This window comes from Haemaphysalis longicornis, unplaced genomic scaffold (genome assembly GCF_048455015.1).
Source record: "Haemaphysalis longicornis isolate Haplotype H1 unplaced genomic scaffold, Haemaphysalis longicornis Haplotype H1 scaffold_1, whole genome shotgun sequence".
In the NCBI taxonomy this organism is placed as follows: Eukaryota; Metazoa; Arthropoda; class Arachnida; order Ixodida; family Ixodidae; genus Haemaphysalis; species Haemaphysalis longicornis.
In genome coordinates this window covers 391,363,457-391,387,396 of record NW_027526203.1, presented here as the reverse complement: position 1 = coordinate 391,387,396, position 23,940 = coordinate 391,363,457, and the positions used below count along the sequence as shown (strand labels likewise).

At 45.4% G+C, this 23,940-nt stretch overlaps 2 protein-coding genes across 3 annotated transcripts in view; one reads left to right on the top strand and one right to left on the bottom strand.

Moving 5' to 3' along the window:
- Positions 1–7,465: 7,465 nt before the first annotated feature.
- On the bottom strand, positions 7,466–10,971 carry Rpn8 (regulatory particle non-ATPase 8). Its single transcript, XM_077686623.1, has 7 exons — positions 10,685–10,971; positions 10,101–10,193; positions 9,735–9,832; positions 8,700–8,780; positions 8,537–8,628; positions 8,368–8,479; positions 7,466–8,218 (listed from the first exon to the last, which is right to left on the bottom strand). The coding sequence occupies exons 1-7, from the start codon at positions 10,857–10,859 to the stop codon at positions 7,928–7,930; spliced, it is 942 nt and encodes a 313-aa protein (XP_077542749.1). The 5' UTR covers positions 10,860–10,971; the 3' UTR covers positions 7,466–7,927.
- A 170-nt stretch (positions 10,972–11,141) lies between these two features.
- The window catches only part of Cpsf160 (cleavage and polyadenylation specificity factor subunit 1), an 82,626-nt gene continuing 69,827 nt past the window's right edge, over positions 11,142–23,940 (top strand). For both annotated transcript variants that reach the window (XM_077686622.1, XM_077686621.1), the window contains exons 1-6: positions 11,142–11,327; positions 11,670–11,846; positions 13,599–13,733; positions 17,275–17,355; positions 22,461–22,615; positions 23,709–23,852. In XM_077686622.1, the coding sequence (XP_077542748.1) occupies positions 11,313–11,327; positions 11,670–11,846; positions 13,599–13,733; positions 17,275–17,355; positions 22,461–22,615; positions 23,709–23,852 (707 nt within the window). In that variant the 5' untranslated portion in view covers positions 11,142–11,312. The remainder of the gene's footprint in view (positions 11,328–11,669; positions 11,847–13,598; positions 13,734–17,274; positions 17,356–22,460; positions 22,616–23,708; positions 23,853–23,940) is intronic.

Below are 23,940 nucleotides of genomic sequence, written 5' to 3'. Positions count from 1 at the left end.
AGGCCATTGAAAAGTAATTAGTAGCATCGCATTGCTTAAAATGGCGACTCTTCTGGCTCCTTTTCGAACGATGCGTTCCAGGTGGTGGCTTTTCTGGCTGCTTTCATCAACTTCCCGGTGAATTCTTGTTCTTAGCACCTGGCAACCCTGGCGGCGTATGACCACCCTGCAGACATCGCCCGGCGAGCTGCTTCACTGGAGAGGGTCCAGAATGGCAAGCGGCAAAGTTAAGTGTCGGAGACAGAGTAAGAGTGAGCAGTTCGGCTCGCAAAACGTCGGAAGTGGGCCAGGCTAAATGAAGCTTTTGCTTTGCATGTCCAGGGATAGCCGAGCCAAGTCACAGCCGTTTTTTATGACTGAATTTGCGGTTTTCTCGTCCTCCCCCCTTCGCCGTTTCTTTTTCTTGGGTTTGGTTTGCCCCACCTGTATAAAGCTGCTGCACCATTCCAATAAAATCATTTGGTTGCTAGCAAGCGCAAGTGTTTGTCTCCTGCTCTTCCCGTTGCATATGATGCGCTGTCGCTTTCTCTCAAAAGTCCCCGCTTACTGTTCTTAACACACCCATCCTGCTTCACTATGCAAGATTTGTGACAGCAGAAATTGTATGGAAAAATGCATGGGGCTGCGACACCAGTTTCTCTGCATTGAACTGTGCTGCCACCATGAGTGGTATGTTTGTATTCTCGGCACTGCAATCTACCAACATAAGAAAATTGCTTTATCACTTAAGTGTACCTTAAATGTCTGCAGACATCTTTCAGCACGTTCAAACACTAGACACAGCACGGAAGCAGTCACATGCTTATAATTTGACTTGCGCTGAAAGATGAATGGATCTTTATTACAGGGGCCTAGAACTTCCCAGTTTTGATGATGATGGTTGGTGTTTTATGGCGCAAGGCCAACGAGGGCAAAGAGCGCCAAAACGGTGGTTAGGTATGAAGGATGTAACCGTAAACGCTAAAACCGTTCAACAAAAACCAAAGTGAATTCAGTAAAAGACAATGAGGATGGCTGGTGTAAAAGGCCAGGTTGTGATGGTGCGCGGCATGAGATCGGGTTTAAAAGCAACTACGCGTGATATGAAACCAGGTGTAAAAACTTGATGTCTCTAAGAAACTTAAACGTGCGTTGTACAGGAACCATGGGGTCATCCGCTAAAAACAATGCTGGGTGTAGTGGAATGTGTTGTTTGTAGAGGTCGGCGAAGTGTTTCTGTCGTGTGGTGTGGAGTGCTTTGCATTGAAGTAACACATGGATCACGGATAGGCCGTCTCCACACCTGCTACACAAGGGTCTTGGAGATCCCGTGAGCAGGTATGAGTGTGTTGCATGCGTGTGGCCTATCCGTAATCGAGCCAGGGTAACTTCATTGTGCCTGTTATGTGTGTCAGTGGTGTATGCTCCCAAGAGTGTCTTTATAACGTGTAGCTTGTTGTCTGCCTGTTCATTCCAGTGTGCTTGCCATGTATTGCGAAGGTGTTGTCTGATGTGTGACTTAAGGTCAGTGTACGGTATTGTTGTTATGTCCACCGTGTTTGCAAGTGCAGCAGCAGCGGCCATTTGATCTGCTGTCTCGTTTCCGGCGATCCCCGAGTGACCTGGCACCCAGCATACAGTTACTTCAAGACTTAATGCATAGGCTGACATAATGGTTTTGTAAACTAGATGAATAACATGGTTTTTACAGTACTGCTTAGATGACAATGCACGTACTACACTCAAGGAATCTGTGAAGATGATGGACTTGGGAATTTTATGATGAACTATGTGCTTTAAAACCAGAAATATCCCATAGGCTTCAGCAGTAAAAATGCTGCTTTTCGAGTTTAAAGTGTTAGATACCCTAAAATCAGGTCCGTGCGCAGCACACGACACGATACGGGCTGTTTTTGACGCGTCGCTAAAGAATTCTGCACACTTGTATTTATCTTGAAGGAACAAGAAGTGCTGAAGAATTGCAGCTGTGGGTACTCGTTTTTTATCAATTGCTACAAAGGACAAATCGCACGACACGGGGCGCAGCTGCCATGGTGGTAAAAAGTCGGAAAGGGTTGATTTGTAGGTGTCTGAAAAGGTGACCGATAATTCTGACACTTCCTGTCTCACCCTATGTGAGAACGGAGCAGAGATAGATGGACGATTAAGAAGAAGTTGGGACATGGGTGTATCACAAATAAATGGTTTGAGAGGATGGTGGGTTATTGACGAAATTTTAAAAGCGTACAGAAGATCTATGTATGTTCGCTGATGATCTAGGGACCATTTGTCGCACTCGACGTATAGGCTTTGTACGGGGCTTGTACGGAAAGCGCCTGACGCGAGGCGAAGCCCCAAGTGAAGCACTGGGTCTAGCATTTTCAGCGCTGTTTTTGTTGCCGCCCCATAAACCACGCTCCCATAGTCCAAGCGGGACCCCACCAAGCTTGTGAAGACACGTAAGAGGAGTTGCTTGTCCGCGCCATAGGAGTGGTGTGAAAGGACCTTAAGTATGTTTATTGCTTTGAGGCATTTATGTTTTAGTTGTCTGATGTGAGGGATGAACGTGAGTTTCTCGTCAAACACCACACCCAAAAACTTGTGTTCTCTTTTTACTGGAATCGAGTCACCAAAGAGTTTTATGTCGGGATCGGGCAGGAGGCCCCGCCTTTTTGAGAATACAACGCAGGTACTTTTAGAAGAATTAAGTTTAAATCCATTTTCATCTGCCCAGCGGGAAAGTTTGTTTACCCCAAGCTGGACCTGACGTTCACAAATGGATATGTTACATGATTTGAAAGATATTTGAACGTCATCTACATACATCAAGCAGGATATGGTTGGCGGCAGTGCCTTTCGGAGAGAGTTCATCTTAACTATAAACAAGGTGCAGCTCAATACGCCACCTTGAGGCACGCCATTCTCCTGCACGTGAACGTTTGAGAGTGCCGTACCGACTCTGACACGAAATGTTCGTTCAGACAGGTAACTGGAAAGAGTGTTCAGCATGTTACCTGTTACACCATAGGATTTTAGGTCTGCAAGAATGCCATAACGCCATGCCGTATCATAAGCTTTCTCGATATCAAAAAATACGGTCATACAGTACTGTTTGTGTATAAAGGCATCCTTAATGTAAGATTCCAGTGCAACTAATTGATCGTTTGTGGATCGCCCTGCCCGGAAGCCTGCCTGGCAGCTCTCGAGAAGACCATTGTACTCAAGAAAGTACATGAGCCTCCGGTTAATCATCTTCTCGAAGAGCTTGCACAGGCAGCTGGTCAGGGCAATAGGTCTATAGCTTGCGGGAGAAGAAGGGTCCTTCCCTTCTTTCAGAAAAGCCACAACTATGGCCTCCCTCCAAAGCCTTGGAAGGTGCCCCGATAGCCATATTTGGTTGTATAGGTGCAGGAGTGTCTCAAGGGTGTCTGCGTGTAGGTGTTGAATCATAGTGTATGTAATGTTGTCTGCACCTGGAGCAGAAGGTTTACAAGTGGAAAGAGCAATCTTCAGCTCATGGAGTGTAAATTCACAGTTGTATCCAGACTTTGACTTGTTCTTGTCGCGTATAGGCTTCTTTTCAGCAGATGTTTTGTGTTGCATAAAGTGTTTGTATAGTGCGCAGAACTAGACACGTGTTGGAAGTGTTGTGCAAGTGTGTTAGCCTGATCTTCCAGAGTGTCCCCTGTCGTGCTAACCAGGGGCAGGCTATGTGTGTGTTGTCCTTTTAGTTTACGTATTCGGGTCCATACCTTGTGGGTGTCCGTGTATGAATTTATGGATGTGAGAAAGGCGCGCCAGCTCTCCCTTTTTGCCTCACGGCGCACACGCTTACCTAATGCCTTCGCTCTTTTGAAAGAAATAAGGTTACAACTTGTGGGGTGTCTACGGAGGATGCCCCACGCCTTGTTCTGGGCCTCGCGCGCACGCTTGCAGTCGTCATTCCACCAGGGCCTTCTCGGGTTGCGCGAGGCCCCAGAGGCCTGGGGTATTGACTTTTTGGCGGCGGCGAGAATGTGCTCCGTGACGAGCTGTGTTGCCTTCTCTACAGGTAAGTGTGTTATGTCTGTGTAGTGTAGTTGAGATGTCTCTGTGAATGTGTTCCAGTTTGCTCTTGCTTCTATAAACTTGCAATGGGAAGGGGAACTGCTAGGGCCTTTATTTATGTATGTTAGTGAGGTAGGGAAGTGGTCACTACCATATGGGTTAGTGCCAACATCCCACTCAAGTGATGGAAAGAGTGCTGCAGAGCCAATGGCCAAGTCGAGGTGTGAATAAGTGTTGTGTGCTATATTATGGTATGTAGGCTTGTTTTTGTTAAATAGGCATGCTCCTGAAGATATTAGAAATTTTTCGATTAGGCGACCTCGGGCATCTGTGCGGTGAGAGCCCCAAAGAGTGTTGTGTGCATTGAGGTCACCTATAAGAATGAAAGGTTCTGGTAGCTGATCTACAAGGCCCTCGAAATCGGAGCTTGAAAGCTGGAAGTCAGGAGGGATGTAGATGGAGCACACTGTTATCAGCCTATTGAAAATTATGGTTCTAATGGCAATAGCCTCAAGGACAGTCTGTAATTGGATAGGGTGGCATGCCAATGATTTTCGGGCAATGATGGCCACACCACCTGAAGATGTACCACCACCAGCCCTGTCCTTCCTAAATACCATGTAACTATTCAAGACATTTGTGTGTTTGGAGTTTAAATGTGTTTCTTGTAGACACATCACACTTGGCTGATTGGAATGCAATATTTCGTAGACATCATCAAGATTGTTAAGGAGGCCTCTACAGTTCCACTGGATGATATTTTCTGTTCCCATTATGTACCTTTAAGAGCTACTGGAATGTGTGTGTGGGTTCATGTTTTGTCTATCGGGGCTTGTATTCTTGGAGCGGGTTTCTTTGGCTTTTCTGTTGGTTTGGACGCCGCAGCCCGTTCCTTGCGGAGCGATGCAGACAGGAACGGTCCGACGTCCATTTCCTCATCAGATGTTCGGGGGGTGTCCGGCGGACCGGGCCCCCTGGACTTGGCACCCTTACGGGTGCCTTTGGTTCCAGCCCCAAGCGCCGCGGGCGGGGCAGGCGGCGGGGCTAGGATGGGCGCTTCTGTGGGCCCTACCGTGTCCATCTCCTCCGTGCCCTCAGGTGTCCCTAGGGCCTGTGGAGAGGACACAGTGAGAGCGGCAGAGCTCCCAGCGGCGATCGCACTCGCCACATTCGCTGGAGTCGCCACACTGGGCGATTCCTGACTACTCTGGACTACCGAAGGCAGTCCGGCAAGAGATGGGGCCCCCGCAGCCTCTACAGGTGTTGTAGAGGCAGCAGGTGGCTGCTCAGCTGGGGGTTGGGACAGCAACACATCAGCAAGAAGGCTGCACTGTGTTGCCGTGCTGACCAAACGCCGCCCCAACCCCCGGCGGGCGGCGTCTGCGTACGATGTGGCCGAAAGCAGCTTGTGCTTTTGGCGCGCTTCTGGATAGGTGATGTTTTCATTTACTTTTATGTGAATTATTTCCTTTTCGGCCTTGAATTGTGTACACGCACGCGAATAAGCAGCGTGCGGTCCGCTGCAATTCGGGCACTTCTGAGTGGTGCTTTCACAAGCTTCTGAGGAGTGACCTGTCTCAGCACAGTTGGCACATGTCAACTTCCCTCTGCATGATTGGGTTCCATGGCCGTATCGTTGGCACTTAAAGCAGCGCCTTGGATTTGGGACATACGGTCGTACGTTGCAGCTAAGAAAACCCACTTTGACCTTTTCTGGAGGCGTTGTGCGATCAAACGTTAGGATTAGATGCTTTGTCGGAATTTCTTGGTTTGCTCTCCGAATTACGATTCGTTTTACTGCAGTTACATGTTGAGGTTGGAGCGCCTCAAGAAGATCTGCTTCCGTCTCAGACTCTAGTTCTTTCTCTGATATGACTCCTTGCGAGGAGTTGAGGGTCCGGTGTGGTGTCACAGTGACAGTCAAGTTGGCCAACGTCGTCTGTTTCAGTAGGTTCTCACTCTGATTTTTCCTTTTTACTTCGACCAGTACATCACCTGAGGCGAGTTTCTTAGCATCATAGTCTGAACCAACAACAGACTCAATGCACTTTGCCAACAGAATGACAGACTTCTTTGCAACAGGAGTGGTTTCTGCAGAGTGAATGACAAGAAATTTGTGGAAATGTTCTGGTTTACCTTTAGCTAGTACTTCGGTGCGGCCCCTTTTAGGGGGCCGATCATTGGATTGGAGGGATAAAGAAAAAGCCATGCGATATTGAAAAAAGCAGGGGACGGGGGTACTTTCTTCTCAAACCTTACCCTGATAGCCTGAGAGGTCCCGGAGCTCCCTGCCTGGTAAACAGACAGGGAGCCCATCCGCCGGAGCTTGACCTGGGCTCCGACGGCCACCGTTTGTGGTTTCTGCCCTTCACCTTACAACTCGTAGCCACGGTAGATTACAGCAAGAGTATGGGGGCTCGGGGTCCGCGGTGTCGCCAACACCGTCACCAAGATTACTCAAGGTGCCCCGTGCGGGGAACTTCCCAGTTTTGAATCTCTGCATACGAACAATTGATAAGTACTGTACCACTAATTCATTTAAGTATAATGGCAAGCACCTGTGCAAAAGAAAAAAATTACTGTATTACACTCGTAAAAAAGCCTTCTAGTCATACATGACTATACAAGTGGGATTAGAACCATGTAAATCTCACCTGTGCAGTTTGAAAGCAACATCTGCTCTTACAATCATAATGAATGCATTTATCTGGCTTCAATTTGAGTGCAATTGCTGTGTGCACCCAGGAGCGCTGAGGCTAAAACCAACAACACAGCCTCATCAAGCGCAGATTTGCTCACGTCGGGTGGCGCGTCTGCATTTTTTTGTAAGTACTAGAAGTTTCCTATAAAGTCAAAAAGGAAATCCCAAACCAACAAACTATCCTTACAGAGGCATGCAGTAAAAATAAAACTAGCATAAATTTTCGGGTTTCCACACACGCACACCCATATATATAGTTTATAAACATGGAGTTCACGCAAAATGGACCAAAGATTAAAATGAAAAATTATGTGTTTATCAGTAACAAAGTAATTGAATTTTTTAGGGTTGCACAAATCATCTCGCAGTATTTATGTCTTTGTTAAGTTAAGAATTTATTTAGGAGATCAAAATTTGTACGAGGTTCACTAGTTAAAAGGGCCATTTTATTCATGTAATTCCCATAACAAAAATCTAAAAATAGAGCGATATTGTCCACGGCACCCTACATGACGTGTCCGAGTTCCATTAAGCATGCCAAATATAAACAAGACTTCAGAACAGCTGAATTCATTTATAATGAACGAATGATTACTCAGCATTCGTTAATTATAAATTCGAGGTCATGCAAGCTAATGTTCACTACCGTAACACATATTTGTTGATCATTCACCATGCTCGCAATAAGCAAGTGTTCGTCATTGACTGCACCATCACAAAAGCCAGTTGAAGCACCGGTTGGAAAAAGGAATTTAGCTTTATTAAACCGTTGCTCCGGACTGTAGAAATACAATTTTTGCCTGGTGAACAAACAAAAAATCAATTAAGTTGATAAAAATGCAGGCCGCCTGCTCTTACAGTAAAGCCTGTCCAGCATCTAACATTTTCGCTAACACTTGTTTTATTGTAATAGACTGCCCTGGCCTTTCCTATGCAGGCAAAAGAAGGGATAGCTCAGCGCAGGGAGCTCCTTTTCAGACTTCAGGAAAAACAAAAAACCAAGGTGACCCCGCAATCCGATATTGGGCTGGTCAGTTAATTTCGTTTTTACTAGTGTGCAGCTGTGAACGTGAGCGCAGGGAAGCGCTCGGCCCTGTCGTCTCGGCCACCCAAGAAAGCCTCCCCCATGTCCCTTAGGTGTGCCCCTGAGGCGCCAATCCACGGGAGCATACGGAGGCCTGCTGCTTGGGCGAAAGTGGCTCACGTCTTGACCTCCTTCTTCTTCTCCTCTGGCTTCTTCTCCTTGGGCTCGTCCTTCTTTGCCGACTCCTTCTTCTCGGCGTCCCGGTTGGTGATCTTGTTGTTGATGAGGTTGTGCAGAGCCACCACAGAGCGCACCAGGGACGCCAGGTACACCACCAGCATCTGGTCGTTGGTCTTGACGTAGAGCGACTTGACGAACTCTTGCAGGCCAATGTCGGGCAGCAGGTTGAAGATGTCCTGCAGCTGGTAGATGATGGTGTGGTTCACCGGCAGGTTGCCCAGCACCACCTGCACAGCGAACGACAGCACCCTCAGCAACCAGGACCGGACACAACGATTTTGTGCCCGCGACGCTTTTGCGCTGCTTCCCATGCTCGGATCGCTAGTGCATTCTGACCAGCCCGATGCACTGCTCCTGCCCTCCCCGGGGAACTTGCCTGTTCCAGGTAGTTGCGTATGTGGTGCACCTGTCCCTGGAGTCCCTTGAGCCCCATCAGCTGGTTGGTTATTCGCTGCGAAAGTGTGCCCAGGGTGGTGTCCTTGATGTCCCTGCACGCCAAGAGTGCCGTCAGCATGCTAGCCAGCCAGAAGCAGCCCGAGGCTCACCGGAGTAAATGCTCCACTCCGACCTCCTCGGCTTCCTCAGCTCCAATTTCACTGGGAACGTGCTCAAAGGTCTTGGTTGTTGGTGTGCCATCCTAGAAACACAGACACGGTCAGCTGTGGCTTACAAAGGTACGAGAACAACCATTCACAGACCACTACTCACATCATGCACTTCCTCCACAGCAATGTACGCTTCTGTGGGCAGACCAATGGACAGCAGCTGAGCATCAATGATGACAAGCACCTGTGGAACAAGAACAAGGGGGTTTCCAATCTTTTCCCGGCCTTTCAGCTCGCATCGTACCTGTGTTGCTTTTTCTCCCCCCCCCCCCCCCCCTTCCCCTCCTGCTCAACCACAGAAACATTTCGTGTCCTAAAAAAGAGCAGCATGTTTTTCTCATTCTCTTACAATATTCTTGCACTCTTCAAAGCAAGTGTAGCTGCCCTTTAAGTCTTCATATTGAAGCAGCAACACTGCCGAGTCTTTTTCACCCTTTCGCATTCCCCAGGTCTCAACTTGCCTAATGAAGCCATGAAGCTTCATCTTTTCTGTATGCATTACTACATTAAACCCCTTGTAGCAAATTTTATGCCACGAAACAAATGAACAGCTATTGCCAACAGGTATGCATAGAGTCAAAAATGAATCCAACATGGCAAAAGTTATCACACACAACGTCATAGGCGAGCATCATTACAAATGTGCCAATGGACACTTCTATAATTTTAAATTTTAGGGATTTAACGCGCCGAAGCTACACTTGAGCCCCAAGGCGTGCTGTAGTGGAAGGCTACGGATTAATTTTGACCACCTGGGGATCTTTACTCTGTGCCGAAATCTCAATGTACATGTGTTTCTGCTTTTCGCTACCACTTGAAAAGCAGTCATTGCGGCCGGGATTGAACCCGCATCCTCAGGCTCAGCAGCACAACCGCCTTAGCCATGGAGCCACCGCAGCAGGTCTGATGATATGATTTATGTAACAGTGGTTATGTTTGTGTTTAATTGTATTATAACAGCAATAACTGGATTTCCTATCATAATAATGGAGGCAAATTGTGCAGGTGCTGATGTTTTGCATGCGCACAGGGAATAAGGCAGCCCGAATACATGAAAAGGTACTGCATGTCATTAGGAAGGACCAAAAAATAGTCGGAAGCAGTAGTTACGCTACAGGCCACATGGCAAGCTACTTACTGATGTGCTGCAGTACCTCCGCACCAGCTCGTTGATTGGAATGTCACTAGGGTGCAAATTTGGACCAGTGTGGTACCAGCCAACAATGCGCTCCCGAGCTATTTAAAAAGAAAAATAAGTCATTACAGAATGTGATGGAACAAAGGCACACAAAGAGGCATTTATAAATCTAGTGCACTGCCATTTCATTTCGAAGCATGAGGTAAGAAATGTATATCACTTTTCAAGGCTCATGGCTACAAGGACAGCTACCATGCACATGAGGCCAGTTATTCAAACACCCCATTACAACAATGGCAAGTTGAAACTTCGGGACAGCAGCAACATACAACGAGAGCAAAAGTGAAGATACCCGCAGGTCCTTACCGTTCACTTTTTTGAACATGGAATACATGTTCTCGAGGTAGTCGTGATCGAGAAACCAGACACTCTTGTCCTTTTCATCTTCATCGAAAGGAACTGCAAGCAAGAGAGCAATAGACACACCAGGAGCATGATAAAGCAATCTTGAGACGTCAGTCGACTGTTCACTGAAATAGTGCTTTTAATACTGCGCACCGGTAGTACAATATTGAGAAGTGTACTGTCCCGAACTGCACGTCGCAGGTCCTTAACATGAGCAATTTAAGCACGAAATATGACGGCAGACCCTACTATTGAAAGGTGGGAATAAGCCTTCCAAGCTACTGTGTTGAAAATGGCTTCAACACAGCACTCGGCGAAAAAAGTACAGAGTCATTCTTCTTGTGGGCTCACAGGCGAATATGTAACAGCAGTGAAAAACACGGTGCCAGTGCGCCTAAACGCATTTGTGCAATGCATGTCATGACAAAGCAATTTTATGTTGGGAGAAAGATGCCACTGCGCACTATAGAACAGGCAGTGGGCGCTGGTGCCTTTAAATAACAATACGCGATACAGATACAAGAACGTAGAGATGAAATACCCACCAGCAAAGCTGTTAGAAACGTCCAAAACACCTTTTTCTTTCCACGAGCCCAGTAAGATGCCGACAACTCTGTCGTGGTGGCCGATCTTTCCCATGCGGTTAAAATGATCTACGACGCTGAGCAACACCAGCGGATGCACGACTACTTTAGAGACTGCAAGTTCTGTGCCAGTCATGATTTCGAGCGTCAATTTCTGTCAAAAACAATCACTGACAAGGCGCAAATTTTCAGCCGGAGCAGCGAGATACCTTAGACGCCACCTGCACCCGTTTCAGCACTAGGACTGACTTCATACGCAACAATTGCAGTCAAACACAAAAAGTAACTGTTAAAGTAAAAATATTATTTTAAAAATAATTATTTAAGATATAAATTTGTAAAATAACATTTTTTAGCGGTATAAATAATAACATTTTGTACTTGCAGTTGTTCAGCAGCGCGCTTGTTCTTGGGTGTTGAGAAAGCTGTAGGCGCTGTAGGCGACAACTAACGATAGCTGTTTTGCCGTTCCTGCATGCTTGTAATGTTATCGGCGAATTAGTCCCTTGTTGGCAAATGGATTTTTGTTTGTTTCGCGTAATTGCAAATTAAGTTTTCTTTTTTGCTGTTCATTTGTATAAGTGAGATCATGGAGACCATAAAGGTAGGTAAACCAATTCGTTATATGTGAAGGCACCATAGATCAAAGACGTGCACGGGCCCGTGTCAGCGGCTCGCCGGGAAAATTTTTGTCGCAACTTCTATTAGTACGAAATTCTAGATCTGAATGGCGATGCTTCATTACGATGTTAGCAGTTTTGCCTACATTTATTTCGCAATAATCAATTGATTTATGGTCGTAAGAAATAAATCGTGGTCTTTTCGGACTACAATGAACTGCCACGGAGAAAGAAAATCACTTCACTGCTGTTTTTCATAGCTCATTTTTTCGCCAGCAGTGGCAAGTTTTGAAAGCATTTGACGGTCTTGCTGTGTTCTTTTACAGCATTTCGAAGATCGGGTGAAAATGTCAACCAGCATGTACGCGGTTTTCAAACAAACTCACCCTCCCACCGGCGTGGAGCATTCGGTGTACTGCAACTTCTACAACATGCGCGAGAGGAGCCTCGTCATAGCTGGATCTTCGGTGCTGAAAGTGTTTCGTCTCGTTCCTGAAAACGACGTGAGTTTGGCTTCTCTTAAACAGCATACGTTGTTTTGGAACGGGATGCTTGCAAGTCGTGGTTCAACCGTCCGTACAAGGGGGGGTAAAAGAAACACGAACAACGGAGCACAAAGCCTACGACGCATGCCGCACCGTCTGGCTGCACTGTCAGTAAACTGCGTGCACGCGTAGTTCTTTATGAGCGTTTGAGAGTGTGGCCTACTGTTAAGGGAAATGCTTAATGAAGAAGCGAAGCCGGTATATTATTTTGAGGCGTCTTTTTATGCTCTGTTGCACCGAGCATCCTGTTATCTACTACATTCGGGAGCCAAAGCCTTCAACGATCATCCTACTCAGTGGCGACACAGCGTGAAAAGACGCTTCAAAATAAATGACTGCCGTCACTGCCGTCGCTTCTTGATCAAGCATTTCCCATAAGTGTAGGCCACACTCTCAGACGCTCTCGAAAAAGTGCACCTGCGTGCAGTTTACTGACTTTGCAGCCAGACGGTGCAGCATGCGTCGGAGGCTGTGCGCTCCGTTCTTATTTCTTTTAATCCCTTCTGTACCTGTTCGCAGTGCTGCCAGTATTTTGCCATGCTTGACAGCACACTGGAAATTGAAGTACCTGTTCTTTGCTCTTGAAAGCTTCTGTTGCCTATCCCTTGCCGCTAAATCTGACGGCCGTGGCAGCGTGCTTGCTTTGAAGTTAATCGAAAGCATGCTTGAGATTTGGTGCATGAACAGAAAAAAGTGCACGTGGCTCTAATTTTTGTACGAAGTGTCTAAAGGTACGTCGGACGTAGCCGATGAAGGTTTGTGTCGGTCGGTTGGACGCACCCGCTGGTGCATTCCGAGGAGTACAGAGTCGCAACACACTGACCGACTCTTTCGCAACTCCAGTTGCAAGAGTCTGTCTTGTTTTTACCCAACTGGCCCCACCACTTCCACTCACAGGCTAGCCAGAGTCACTGTTAAACCCCAGCCAAAGCAAGGAATAGTAAATAGATAATTGACTGACTAGTCAGTGAGTGGAAGCGGTTTGTCCGGCTGGGTTAAAGCTCTTACCGTGATATGGAAAGCGGACGTGACAGTGACTAACTGGTCAGTGACCAGAAGCGGTTTGGCCTGTTGGGTAAAACTCAAGACAGTCTGCCCTCAACTTGAGTTGTGAAGTGGGTAGCGAGCTTAGAGTGCGTCTGGGCTGCTAAGACTACACCAGCAGGTGCATCTAATGTACCAGTACTGGCATTCACCGGCTGCGTAAGACATATCTTTTGACTCCCAGTCCCCGATACGTCTGGCGTCCTTTGTGATCTGTGTACATCTGGTGGAATCACGGTACAACCAACATACTTTTAGAAACCCTCATCCTTGGAGAGGGTCACTCGAAAGGCTCGGGAAGCCTTGCATTTTTTGCATTGAAAATTGTGCTCAACAGCTTTGGTGTCGAGGAGCAGTTGTGTTGTCTAGTCTACAAGGACCGTAACGCTGTGAAGAGACCCCTTGACATCGTTTTAAAACTTATTATGATCATGTTTCGGCACACACTGTGTACACAGCCATCTGCTGTCACGATCCACGCCTGGAAGGTTTCACCCGTGTGTGTGTGTAGAAGGGGGGAGGCAAATTTTGGTTTGTTTAGTGTGCACTGTTTGGTGTGTGAGTTTAAATTGGTGTGTATTGTCACTGGCCGGTGGTAATAAGTGGCTCAAATTTTCTGGTCACAATTATATCTCATTGCCTTGTTTCGTCGCGCTTTTGTTCCAGTACGCTGAGCAGAAACACCGCGTCAAGTTGGAGCACATGCACACGTTCAACTTGTTTGGCAATGTAATTTGCTTGGAAGCTGTTCACCTGTCGCCTGCAAGAGACACCCTATTGCTCTGCTTCCGGGATGCCAAGGTAGGACGAGCCTTTGCTTTCGGCATGGTAGCATAGTGAAAACTGAGTTCTGTAGCTATGCATGAGCTTTGTTGGTTCGATTCCCTGCAATTTTGGTGGTGGGGAAATACAAAAACGCAGTGTGCAAGATATTGCTGCAAGTTGAAAGAGCCATTAATAGGGATCCTTCCTCCTACTCTTCCTTGTAGGCAGAAAGTTGAGGCAGGGATACCTATTAATATCAAAACTGAAGTCTTATTTCTTCCTTCTTCACTATACTGTTATTTTTGAGTGCATTGAGTAGTCTGAACATTGCTAGCTGTAGTTGCACGAGGGCAAGGCGGGTGGGTTATTTATGGCTTTCAAGTTTCTTCAGATAATTTACATGTTTTTTGTTTTTCACAAGCAAAGTATATTCTGAAGTGCAGCTCCCTCACTGATTTCCTGACATCGACTGCAATGATGCTGAACAAAGAGTTCATATATATTCTACACAGGGTGAAAATCAAAATTTCGAGATTTGGAATAGCATCAAATCCCAATGCGGGCCAGTGTGTTGTCATTGCGGCAGCTCGAGAGGGTCCTGAAATGGCCCCTTGCTGTTCTCCCCACCATATGGGCTTTACAAATAAACCAAGAGCCTGGATTTCCGCTAAGTGATGAAAGGAGAGATTACACGAGTTGAACGAGAGTTTTACGAGTTATCCTTGGTGTCACTTTCGAGGAACGATGACGACAACTTTGTGTTATTCTAAATAATGGCCAGCTCTTACCTTGATTTAATTTTGTTCAACAGGAATCATTTCCATTACTCAGGAATGAGTGTTTAAAGGGGGAAATATCATATTACCTGTTTTCTCTTCCGTTTCCCTTCCGTTTTGTCATGACAATAAACTAGAGCGTGCACGTAATTCTCGGCTTTGCGAGGGCACCGCTGTACCAATGTGGCACCATAAAGACCCACTTTGTTGGCTTTCAATCTTAGTGGTGCCACTGGAGGCCAGTCAGAACAGGCCTCTGAATAAATGCCGACGCTCAGGTCAAGTTGAGAATGGGGCCCATTGTTATTTGGACATCGTTAGCACAATCAGCTGCGCTGTCGGGATGGCCATAAACGTTATTGATGGCAAACTGTCCACGCATTTTCTACACTTTCTCCCAAGTTGCAGTACGGTTAGGGAATGTGTGTGTATAGGTGGAGCTTGACGGCTGCCCAGTCGGAGAGCCCTGTTCTTGGCTTTGCCTGGGCTCTGCCATACCAAGATGGCTTCAGAAAGACCCTTCTGATTGGCTGTCAATCTTTGTGATGAAAGGGGAATGCAATCAGAACAGGCTTTCAGGAAGGTAGCGACGATTGAGTAAAGTAGAGAGTATGGCCCCAACTTGCACTGTGCGCTCTGCGACAGGCGCTTTAGTGTTGTGAAAAAATTGGAAGTGAAACAAGGAAGAGAAATGTCAGCTTTAATTAGTTTTTTCTCAGCAAACACGGCATTGTTGGCAATCAAAGGAAGTGTGTGACCTTTCAGTTAAAACTTAAAAGTTATTCAGCCTTTAGTGTTCGCTTCAAAATTTCGCTACTTGATTCTTTACTGTAAGGGCATGGAAGAAAAAAGCAATGTGGCAGTGGTCCTTTTAATTGTAAACCGTATGGACTGGCTGTCTGGACACTAATAAAAGCGGGGCACCCTTGGCGGCTCCTGTTCGGGTGGGCGGTAACCCGACCTTGTCGCTTCTCTGGAAAATGGGAACATCGAGTGTGACTGAAGCTTTTTCATGGCTCCGCACTTCTTTGGTTGGCTAATCTGGGGTGTAGTAATCGGTACCCTCACAACTGGATAGCGATTTACCCAGTTTCGGTTCGGCTATCTTGTGTTATCACCATGCCACCCATCAGTGATTCCAGCTTAGTGCGGGCTGTTCTGTTTGCTTTTTTGTTGTATTGCCTGTATGCTTGATTGGCTGTGTGGTCATCCTGGCTTCTACAGGTAAGCAATAATAGGATGGCCATCAAAGATTTGATGTCTGCATCTTTATTGGATTGATGTGCACGCAGATTTTTCACAAAAAGCTGAGTAATGCATCCGGTATCAAAAGAAAGAAAGTGATAGTAAAACTTTGCAGAGGATATGCACACTTGTGTGGTCTACGATGTGGGTGCAGAGGCAGCAGCATCATCATCCATTTTGCTTCTCGTCATTACTATGACGAAGAGCTTTGGGCAGTTGCCCTTGTTGGGTTTATGATTAGGCTCAACGTTTGGTTTCCCTAACTTTAAGCTTAATTAACAACGGGCCAAGCAACATCCAACCCGTACTTCAAGCTGCATGTACTGGTTGAGGTCGGAAGACCTCAAAGTGAGATGTTAGGCTGAGGCCTGTGGCAGATATTCTACGGTTGCTGCTGCTGCTGTTTCCACTTCACATTTGGTAGCCCTAACGTTAAGCTGGGGGTTCAGTTGACGATGTAGGGCCTCGGCGTGTAAGGTTGGGCCTAATAGTCGCCACATGCCTGACAATCGCTGCTGTTGTCCTTGGTTCCACTTCGGGGTGATTACGTCAGATCTGGACATGGCTGGCAAACATGCCGAAATCACAGAACGCTTGCCATGGAACAGAGTAACCATAAATGTGTAGCACTGTACCAGGACTTGCGCAATAATGCCTCTATCATTTCATGTATAGTGATGTCCCATTTATTAATGCCCCGATACACATTTGTGGCTACTCTCTTAACCCCTTGCGTACCAGAGGCTACCTGAGCTCGTCCACATGGGTTGTACCGTTCCCACCAAAAACGGGCTATGCTCGTCCACGCCAATACAAACGCTTGCGTGGTACTGCAGCCAAGTAATCGTTGCAGCCAAGCTACCGTGAAATATGTTAGTTTATTTGTCATGTTTATCGTGTTTATTTTGAGCCGTTTTTATTTATTATACACTTGTTTTTTGACCAGCGTTTGATAACTTGACAACATGAGATGTTGGCATCTCCTGTCGCTTGAAGACAGGAGACGCCGACAGCCCGAGCCCCTAATGGGCTTCTCCCCTAAGAAACTCCGCTTAACACTCTTGCTCCCGTTGACCAGTGTAGTCATCATGAGATTTTGTATCAAAATGACCGATGGCAAGTATAGCCGACATCGGTCATTTTGAAGCTTCGACGGCATTTTCTTTGCAAGGCACTGCAGCCTTGCAGTGGAGCCATCTTTGAGCCATCTTTTTTACACAATTAAAGAAATAAAGGAACGTTATTTCATTTAAATAGTGGAGTCGTGTGAAGCCATCTTAAAGCAATCCTTTTTTACACAATTAGAGAAATAAAGGAATGTTATTTCATCGAAATAATGGTGCCATTTATTGGTCTACAAATTGAGCAAAAAACATTTTTCGGGTGAATTGGGTACATTTTTGTATTGTTTTCTTGGTACGAAAAGGGTTAAACGATTCCTTGTAGGCATGGCAGCTAGCTCTTGAAGCAGATGAAATGCAATTTCTTCCTTTGTTATTGCAATTGTCAGTGGTTGAATTGATTTTGTAGCAGTTTTTTAACAATCTTTATTGCAGTTGTCGCTGGTGGAGTATGATCCAAGCACGCATGATCTGAAGACTGTGTGCATCAAGTCGTTTGAAAAAGAAGAATTCAAGGTTAGTGCCTTATGACACGTTAAAGTACTATAGTCGTATTGATAGTATGCGATCAGTGTGCAGTAACATTCATTTCTCGTTATGGTGTGCTGTTGATAATGTTACTATCTTTTGAAAATCTCACAGTGTACATTTTCATTTATATGAATAGGTCATGACATCTGTTTTCTTGCAGGAGAATGTTCAATATAGTTGTATTAATTATTTTGGGGAATTCTCATTGAAGCATGAAGCAGTGTGTTGTAATGGTTTTCATGTAAATCAATATTTTTACACAGTTTACTTTGCAGCTTTTTCATTTGTTGTAACACATAAAGGCATAAATTGAAATGAAAACAAATTGAAATGAATTTGCGACTGAGCCCACAGGAATCAAGATATTAATTTACTGATGTCATATAATAAACAAATCGAGGTGCTCATATTTCATAATTAATGTTGACAGCCGTTATCTTACCCTTAGGTGATGCACTCCTGAAATTTATAGTTTATATTTTCGCGCTCACAGTTCATTACGGGCTCGTACCGGCCACGTACTAAATTCGAAAACCTGTTCTGGTGGCACAGTGGTTTCTTCAATACATGGCAATATTTAATTCTGGGAAATGGGCCTTAACTCTTACAGTTCATTACGGGCTCGTACCGGCCACGTACTAAATTCGAAAACCTGTTCTGGTGGCACAGTGGTTTCTTCAATACATGGCAATATTTAATTCTGGGAAATGGGCCTTAACTCTTTCGTTACCACGCCTATTCAAATCGATCGATCGATGATTTATATTGCCTATTTCGACATGTTGTAGTCGCTTCTCGTACACCTAATGCGGCCAGTGGTTAGTATAGGCACTCCCTTTTAGAATCAGTTTAAATTTTCCTGCTCCGGCGACATTGAGATTTTTGGCGGCGTTTTTTGCGAGCTGAGGTGCCTGTGTTTTTGAGGAAGGGGGCGTGGCTGCCGCACTTGAGAAAAAAGGATGCAGGTCGTGGTTAGGCTGCATTACCATAATATTTTTTTTGTCAAAAGGCTTCTGGCAAGTCAAATAACAAATAATGGGGTCGGCTTCGTAATCCGACTGCGTTGAGAGGTGATAATTACTTGAAAATGGCCTCAGCTATTCACTAATGATCTTTGGTTCCGACAAAGGGCAGCTTTATTCTCCCAAAGCTTATTTCTGATGGTCCCCCGCATGTCTAGCAAGTGTGCCTGACATTTTCAACCAGTTTCCAGCAGTTTCGGTTTCGTTTTCGCATTGCGAAATTCATATTTGGCGCTACTACGCAGTTACCCAACTACATGCTCATTTGCCATGGCGCCTCCGTTGCCCGCTACTGCTCCTCAAAACAAGCATGCCGCTCGAGCTTCCAGTTTATCTACGCCTTGCTTCTGCGATAAGAGCTTCCGCTGAAAGTCAGACGATAACACCAAGTCGTCGGGTGTCAGTTCAGACGAGGAGAACGCTTCCAATTGGCCTTGAACACCGCCAGCTGTTCACCGGCCAGTTTCGGTTTCATACGAGGGTATTTCCGGAGGTCTAGTGTCGCTTGTTAGTAGTACTGTCTATTCTGACAAAGTCTCCAACAGCCTTGTATTTGTTTCTTTTCGAAATTGTTAGGTGGCGCTGCAATGTAGTAGGCTCGTAGTGCTGTACTCGCTTCACAGCCCGACGGCGGCTTGGTGAAAGCTTGCTGGGCATGATTCTAGCGCATCGTACCTTATTCCTGCAAGCAGGGCTACCATAGAGAGTCATAACATGATAATAAACCGCAAATGAAAGTTCTGACTGATAAGTGATCATCAGAACGTCAACAAGCATCCACCAAAGAGTTTGGTTCTCAACTCCAAGTGGATTTTTTCACATCGCTTGCTTGCCTTCAATATTGTGCCGGTCATAATCATTGACAAGGTGTTTTTACATCACGTGGAGGCTAATTTGGGCCTTTAATAATCATTAATGTCAAACCACCAGATTTCTTCTAGAGAACTATCCAAACTAGCAAAACTTGAAATAGAGGTTGGGCTTCACCACATGCATGGGCACCACGTGTGCTAACATTTTTATTTATATCTGACAAACTGTACTGTGAAACTCAATTCATTTTCTAGGACGGGTTTTTGTAATGTCTACCTACAAAATGTATATTCTAAATTATTTCTACTACTGGTGGTTTATTATACACGACTTACTTTTTTCTTATTTTCTTCGATGCGTGGACAAAAATTTCGAATTCGATAATTTTTTTTGGAATCATTATTTACGAAAACATTATTAAAACTGGTGTCGTTGGAAAGCGCGTGGAATAATCTGCATTTTATGTCACTGCAATGTGTGCCTAACCAATATGTATAGCACAAAAAAAATGTTTTGTTAGACCCTTCAAAATTGGTCAATTTCCCACGGTAACGAAAGAGTTAAAGGGGCCATGCAGACAAAACACAAGTTTGGATCATTCGAAAGATCGCCTCGTTAGAATCATACTGACACAACTTTTAACGCACACTTCTCTCAAATAAGCTATATTATTAGGAAAAAAGGGAATGGTCATGCAACCCACTAGCTCATTTCCCGCAACAGAACCTATGATGTCATATGTGCCCAGCGATTGGCTGAGGCTGGCAAAAGCAAAGACAAATTAGGCATGGCGCATAAACTTGCCGAACAAGCTAGTTGAGCTTAAATGTAATGCATATTCATTTTACACCAGTAAGAATGGCGCGGTAAACAGTGAAAGCATGTAAGCATAGAAGTACCGATGCGCACTCTGGTGGTACTGGGTGCACTATGCTTTCTTTAGCTGCACAGCGGTTTGTTGCTTTGGAGTTGTCTTACATGATACTGGCCAATTGGCGTAAGCGACGTTGTCTTACATGACCCCATTTGTCGAGGATACCCCGTGTTTCATGGAATGATTACTTTTTACAGTTACAAAAAACAGCCAGGTGAAAATACAGTCAGAAACAAAGCAACGGCGGACAGTTGTCCGTGGATGAGTATGGTAGCGCCATCTGAGAGTACTGACGGCAGGCAAGGCTGCAGAGTCGAATGACGCAGTGGAAGTTCGTTTGAATACGCGCACCTATGACTTCATTGCCGACATCGCGAAAACACACAATTTGGCAGGAGAATCAAAATTTTAACCTAAATTGATTAATTTCTCAGTGAATACGGCATTTTGTGCTGGGAAAGCATTGGGAGCACTTCAAAACATGAAATTAAAATAAACTTGTGTTTTGTCTCCATGGTCCCTTGAACTCTTTCGTGACCGCACCTATTCAAAATCGTTCAATTTGAACGATACTTTGCGAGCGCCTTTTCATAGCGTTCCAGGCATTGTTGAACAAGTAAAGCTGTTTGGAGTTAAATCAGAAAATGGCCTTTCAAAATCGGTTTTGTTTTCATCTTTGCAACAAAAGTGATTTTTGACACGTGTTTGAATCACCTGGGTTTGAAAAGGGGGTGTGGTCATCGCGCGTCACTGCTACCAACGAAGAATGCATGCCACTTGTAATTCCTCTGTATCAGCGTTTGTTTTTTGTTATTAGGGCATGAATAATGAACCAGCAAAGAATTTTTAATCGTCAGTTTTGCACTCTGACAGTAATAATCCCAGAAATCGGCTCAAAAGGTCAAGCAGTGCCTGTTTGCAAAGCTACTTTAAGCTTTTAGGCAGTTTTATTGCCTTTGCGCACGTTGTTCTAAGTTGTGTGGTAGTTCTACTTACCCCAGGACCATTCGCGAACAGTTTACAACAGTTTCGGTTTCGTTTCTGCATCGCGAAATTCATATTTAGCGCTACTGCGCAGTTACCCAACTTCTAGGTTACCTGCCATGGCGCCTTGAGCGTTCACGACTGATCCTCTAACAAAGCTTGCCGCTCCTGATTTCACCGAACCCTAACCCGATTTCTGCGATAAGAATTTCAGATGCAAGTCAAAAGATCACACCCAGTCGCCAGATATCTGTTCCGACGAGGACAGCGCTTCAAACCGGCCTTACGCACTGCCAGCTGTTCGCTTTCCAGTTTCGTTTCCATACGAGGGTATCTCCGGGGGTCTAGTGTTGCTGCTTAGTTGAACTGTCTATTCGGACGGAGTCTCCGATAAGTTGTACTATTTCATTTCAAAAATGTTAGGTGGCGCTGCATGGAGGAGGCTCGTTGTGCTGATCTTTTTATCGCGCAACAGCTACTCGGCCAAAGTTTGCAGGACACGATTCTAGCGCATCGCACCTCATTCCTGCAAGCAGGGCTACAATAGCGAATCAGAAAATGATACTAAAGCTCAACTTCATGTTTTGAGAGATAACTGACCGCGAACGTCAACAAGCATCAACCACAGAGTTCCGTTTTCAACTTCATGCATGTTTTTCTGCATCGCGTGCTTGTTTTAAATATTGTGCTGACTGTAAATGCAAAGTCAGTCATTGACAAGATGTTTTTACATTACGTGGGGGCAAATTTGTGCCTCTGATAATGTGAAACCGCCAGATTTCTTCTAGGGAACCACCTGAAATTGCACATCTTGAATTGGAGGTTGGGCTTCACCGCATGACACGAGCACCGCGCGTGCTAACATTATTTTTATATCTGACAAACTGTTCCGCGCACGTCGACATTTTTTCTAGGGCGTGTTTTTGAAATGTTTCCCTACAAAATGTATATTCTAATATTTTCTGCTACCGGTGGTTTGTTATACACAACTCCTTTTTTATTATTTTTTTCGACATTCTGACAAAAATTTTGATTCTGATTTTTTTTTCCACGTTTATGATATATGAAAACATTTAAAAAACTGGTGTTATTGGAAAGGCCGTTAAATAATCTGCATCTTGTGTTCCTGTAATCAGTGCCTAATCAATTCTTTTAGCAGAAAAAAAAAATGTTTTCTTGGACCCCTAAAAATCTGTCAATTTTCCCTTGGTCACGAAAGAGTTAAGCAAGCGTAGAAAACGTCATTGATGAAACAAACTTTAGCATAGCATCTGTAATTACTGCGGCACCCTACAATGCCTTTTTCTTCTTGGGAAAGATTCTCAAGTGTGTTTACTTTTCAGGTGCCAGCCTTCCCTGTGTGACTCAGATTTCCTTGCTCATTTTATCCCTTGCAGGGTGGCTATGTACAGACTGCGCAGCTGCCCATGATTCGTGTGGACCCCTGTAATCGTTGCGCGGCCATGCTAATCTTTAGTCGGACAGTGGCAGTCATTCCGTTTCGGAAGGATGCGGCCACTGATGACAGCGAAGCGGGCATTGCGTTTGGAAAGTAAGCCCCTTCTGTTTGTGACGATTTTTTTTTTAGTGTAAGAAATTTTCCTTTCTTCCTTTAAAAAAAAAAGTACTCGTGGCTGTAATTTTAGCTTTATCCCAAACAAGCAATATCTTGACTAAATGGCAAGCTGTAGTGGAGGATTACAGATTAATTCAGACCATCTTGAGTTCTGTAACAAGCACCTGATGCCTCGTATGCTGCCGAGGTTTTGCTCCTCCATCAGAAGAACAAAGAATGGTTGCTGAAACGGAATGCCCAGCCAGGAAAGTTGAGGTTTAGTGGCGAATGCTTTAGCCTCTGAGGCTTGTTCGAGCAGTGCATGTGTTCTGAAAGGGCATACTTATCATGATTACATTTGCAATCTAAAAACAGTTCTTTATTGTCTTAATTCTGTGCACTGATTGCAGTTTTTACTGTTTAAAAGTTTGGTGTACGTACTTCTTTAAACCAAGACATTAATGCAACTGGCATGTTGTTTTGTGGATTTTGGTTGACAAAATTAAATACAGTGATGTTCACACCGTCATTTCTTGCTAACTAGGCATGTAACGAACAGCATTAAACACAAACGAGGCTGGAGGCATTGCCAGAGAACCGGTCGAGCTTGACCGCGCGCTTTTCCGAGTGTAGCCCGAAATGGGTTTAGACTGGTGCATGCTTCTATAGGAAGGGCCAGTCAGGCTCGCACCGCTCGCTTGGCCAGATGTGTCATCACTTCTACATGGTTGTAATGGCTGTCCTTTTTCCAGTTTTGGTCTGAAAATCATTGATTTTTGCTCGTTGCTCGCGGTGTGTCTGCACACATTGTACCTTGAGTGTTGATAGTCAGACTACACAGAAATAGTGTTTTCACGACGTGTGGCATCTCTAAAGGACGCCTTATTATTTAAGGCACGGGAAAAGGTTTGATTGTTCTATGAGGTATTTGCTTGTTGCCTTGTGGGTGAAGCCTGCATTAGCTGCTGAAGTAAAATTGCGTTGTGTGGTGTGCTCTCATCAGAATCGCAGACGCGTAGGTTCTCTGCGCAAAGATGCGCTTCAGCGTAGCGCCACCTGCTCTTTTCTCTCCCGCCTCGGTTGGCCACAGCAAGCCTCCGCTACTGGACTGGTACCCAGTGGCGCTGACGGAGCTCGAAGAGAAGATCAACAACGTTGTGGACATGCAGTTTCTGCATGGCTACTACGAGCCAACCCTGCTCATCTTGTATGAGCCCCTGCGTACGTGGCCAGGGTGAGTGGTAGGCTCGGCTAGACGAGTGAGCATGCACGCAGTGGTGTTCTTGGTTACCCGGGTGCACTGACCGTGTTGTCTTGTCTTT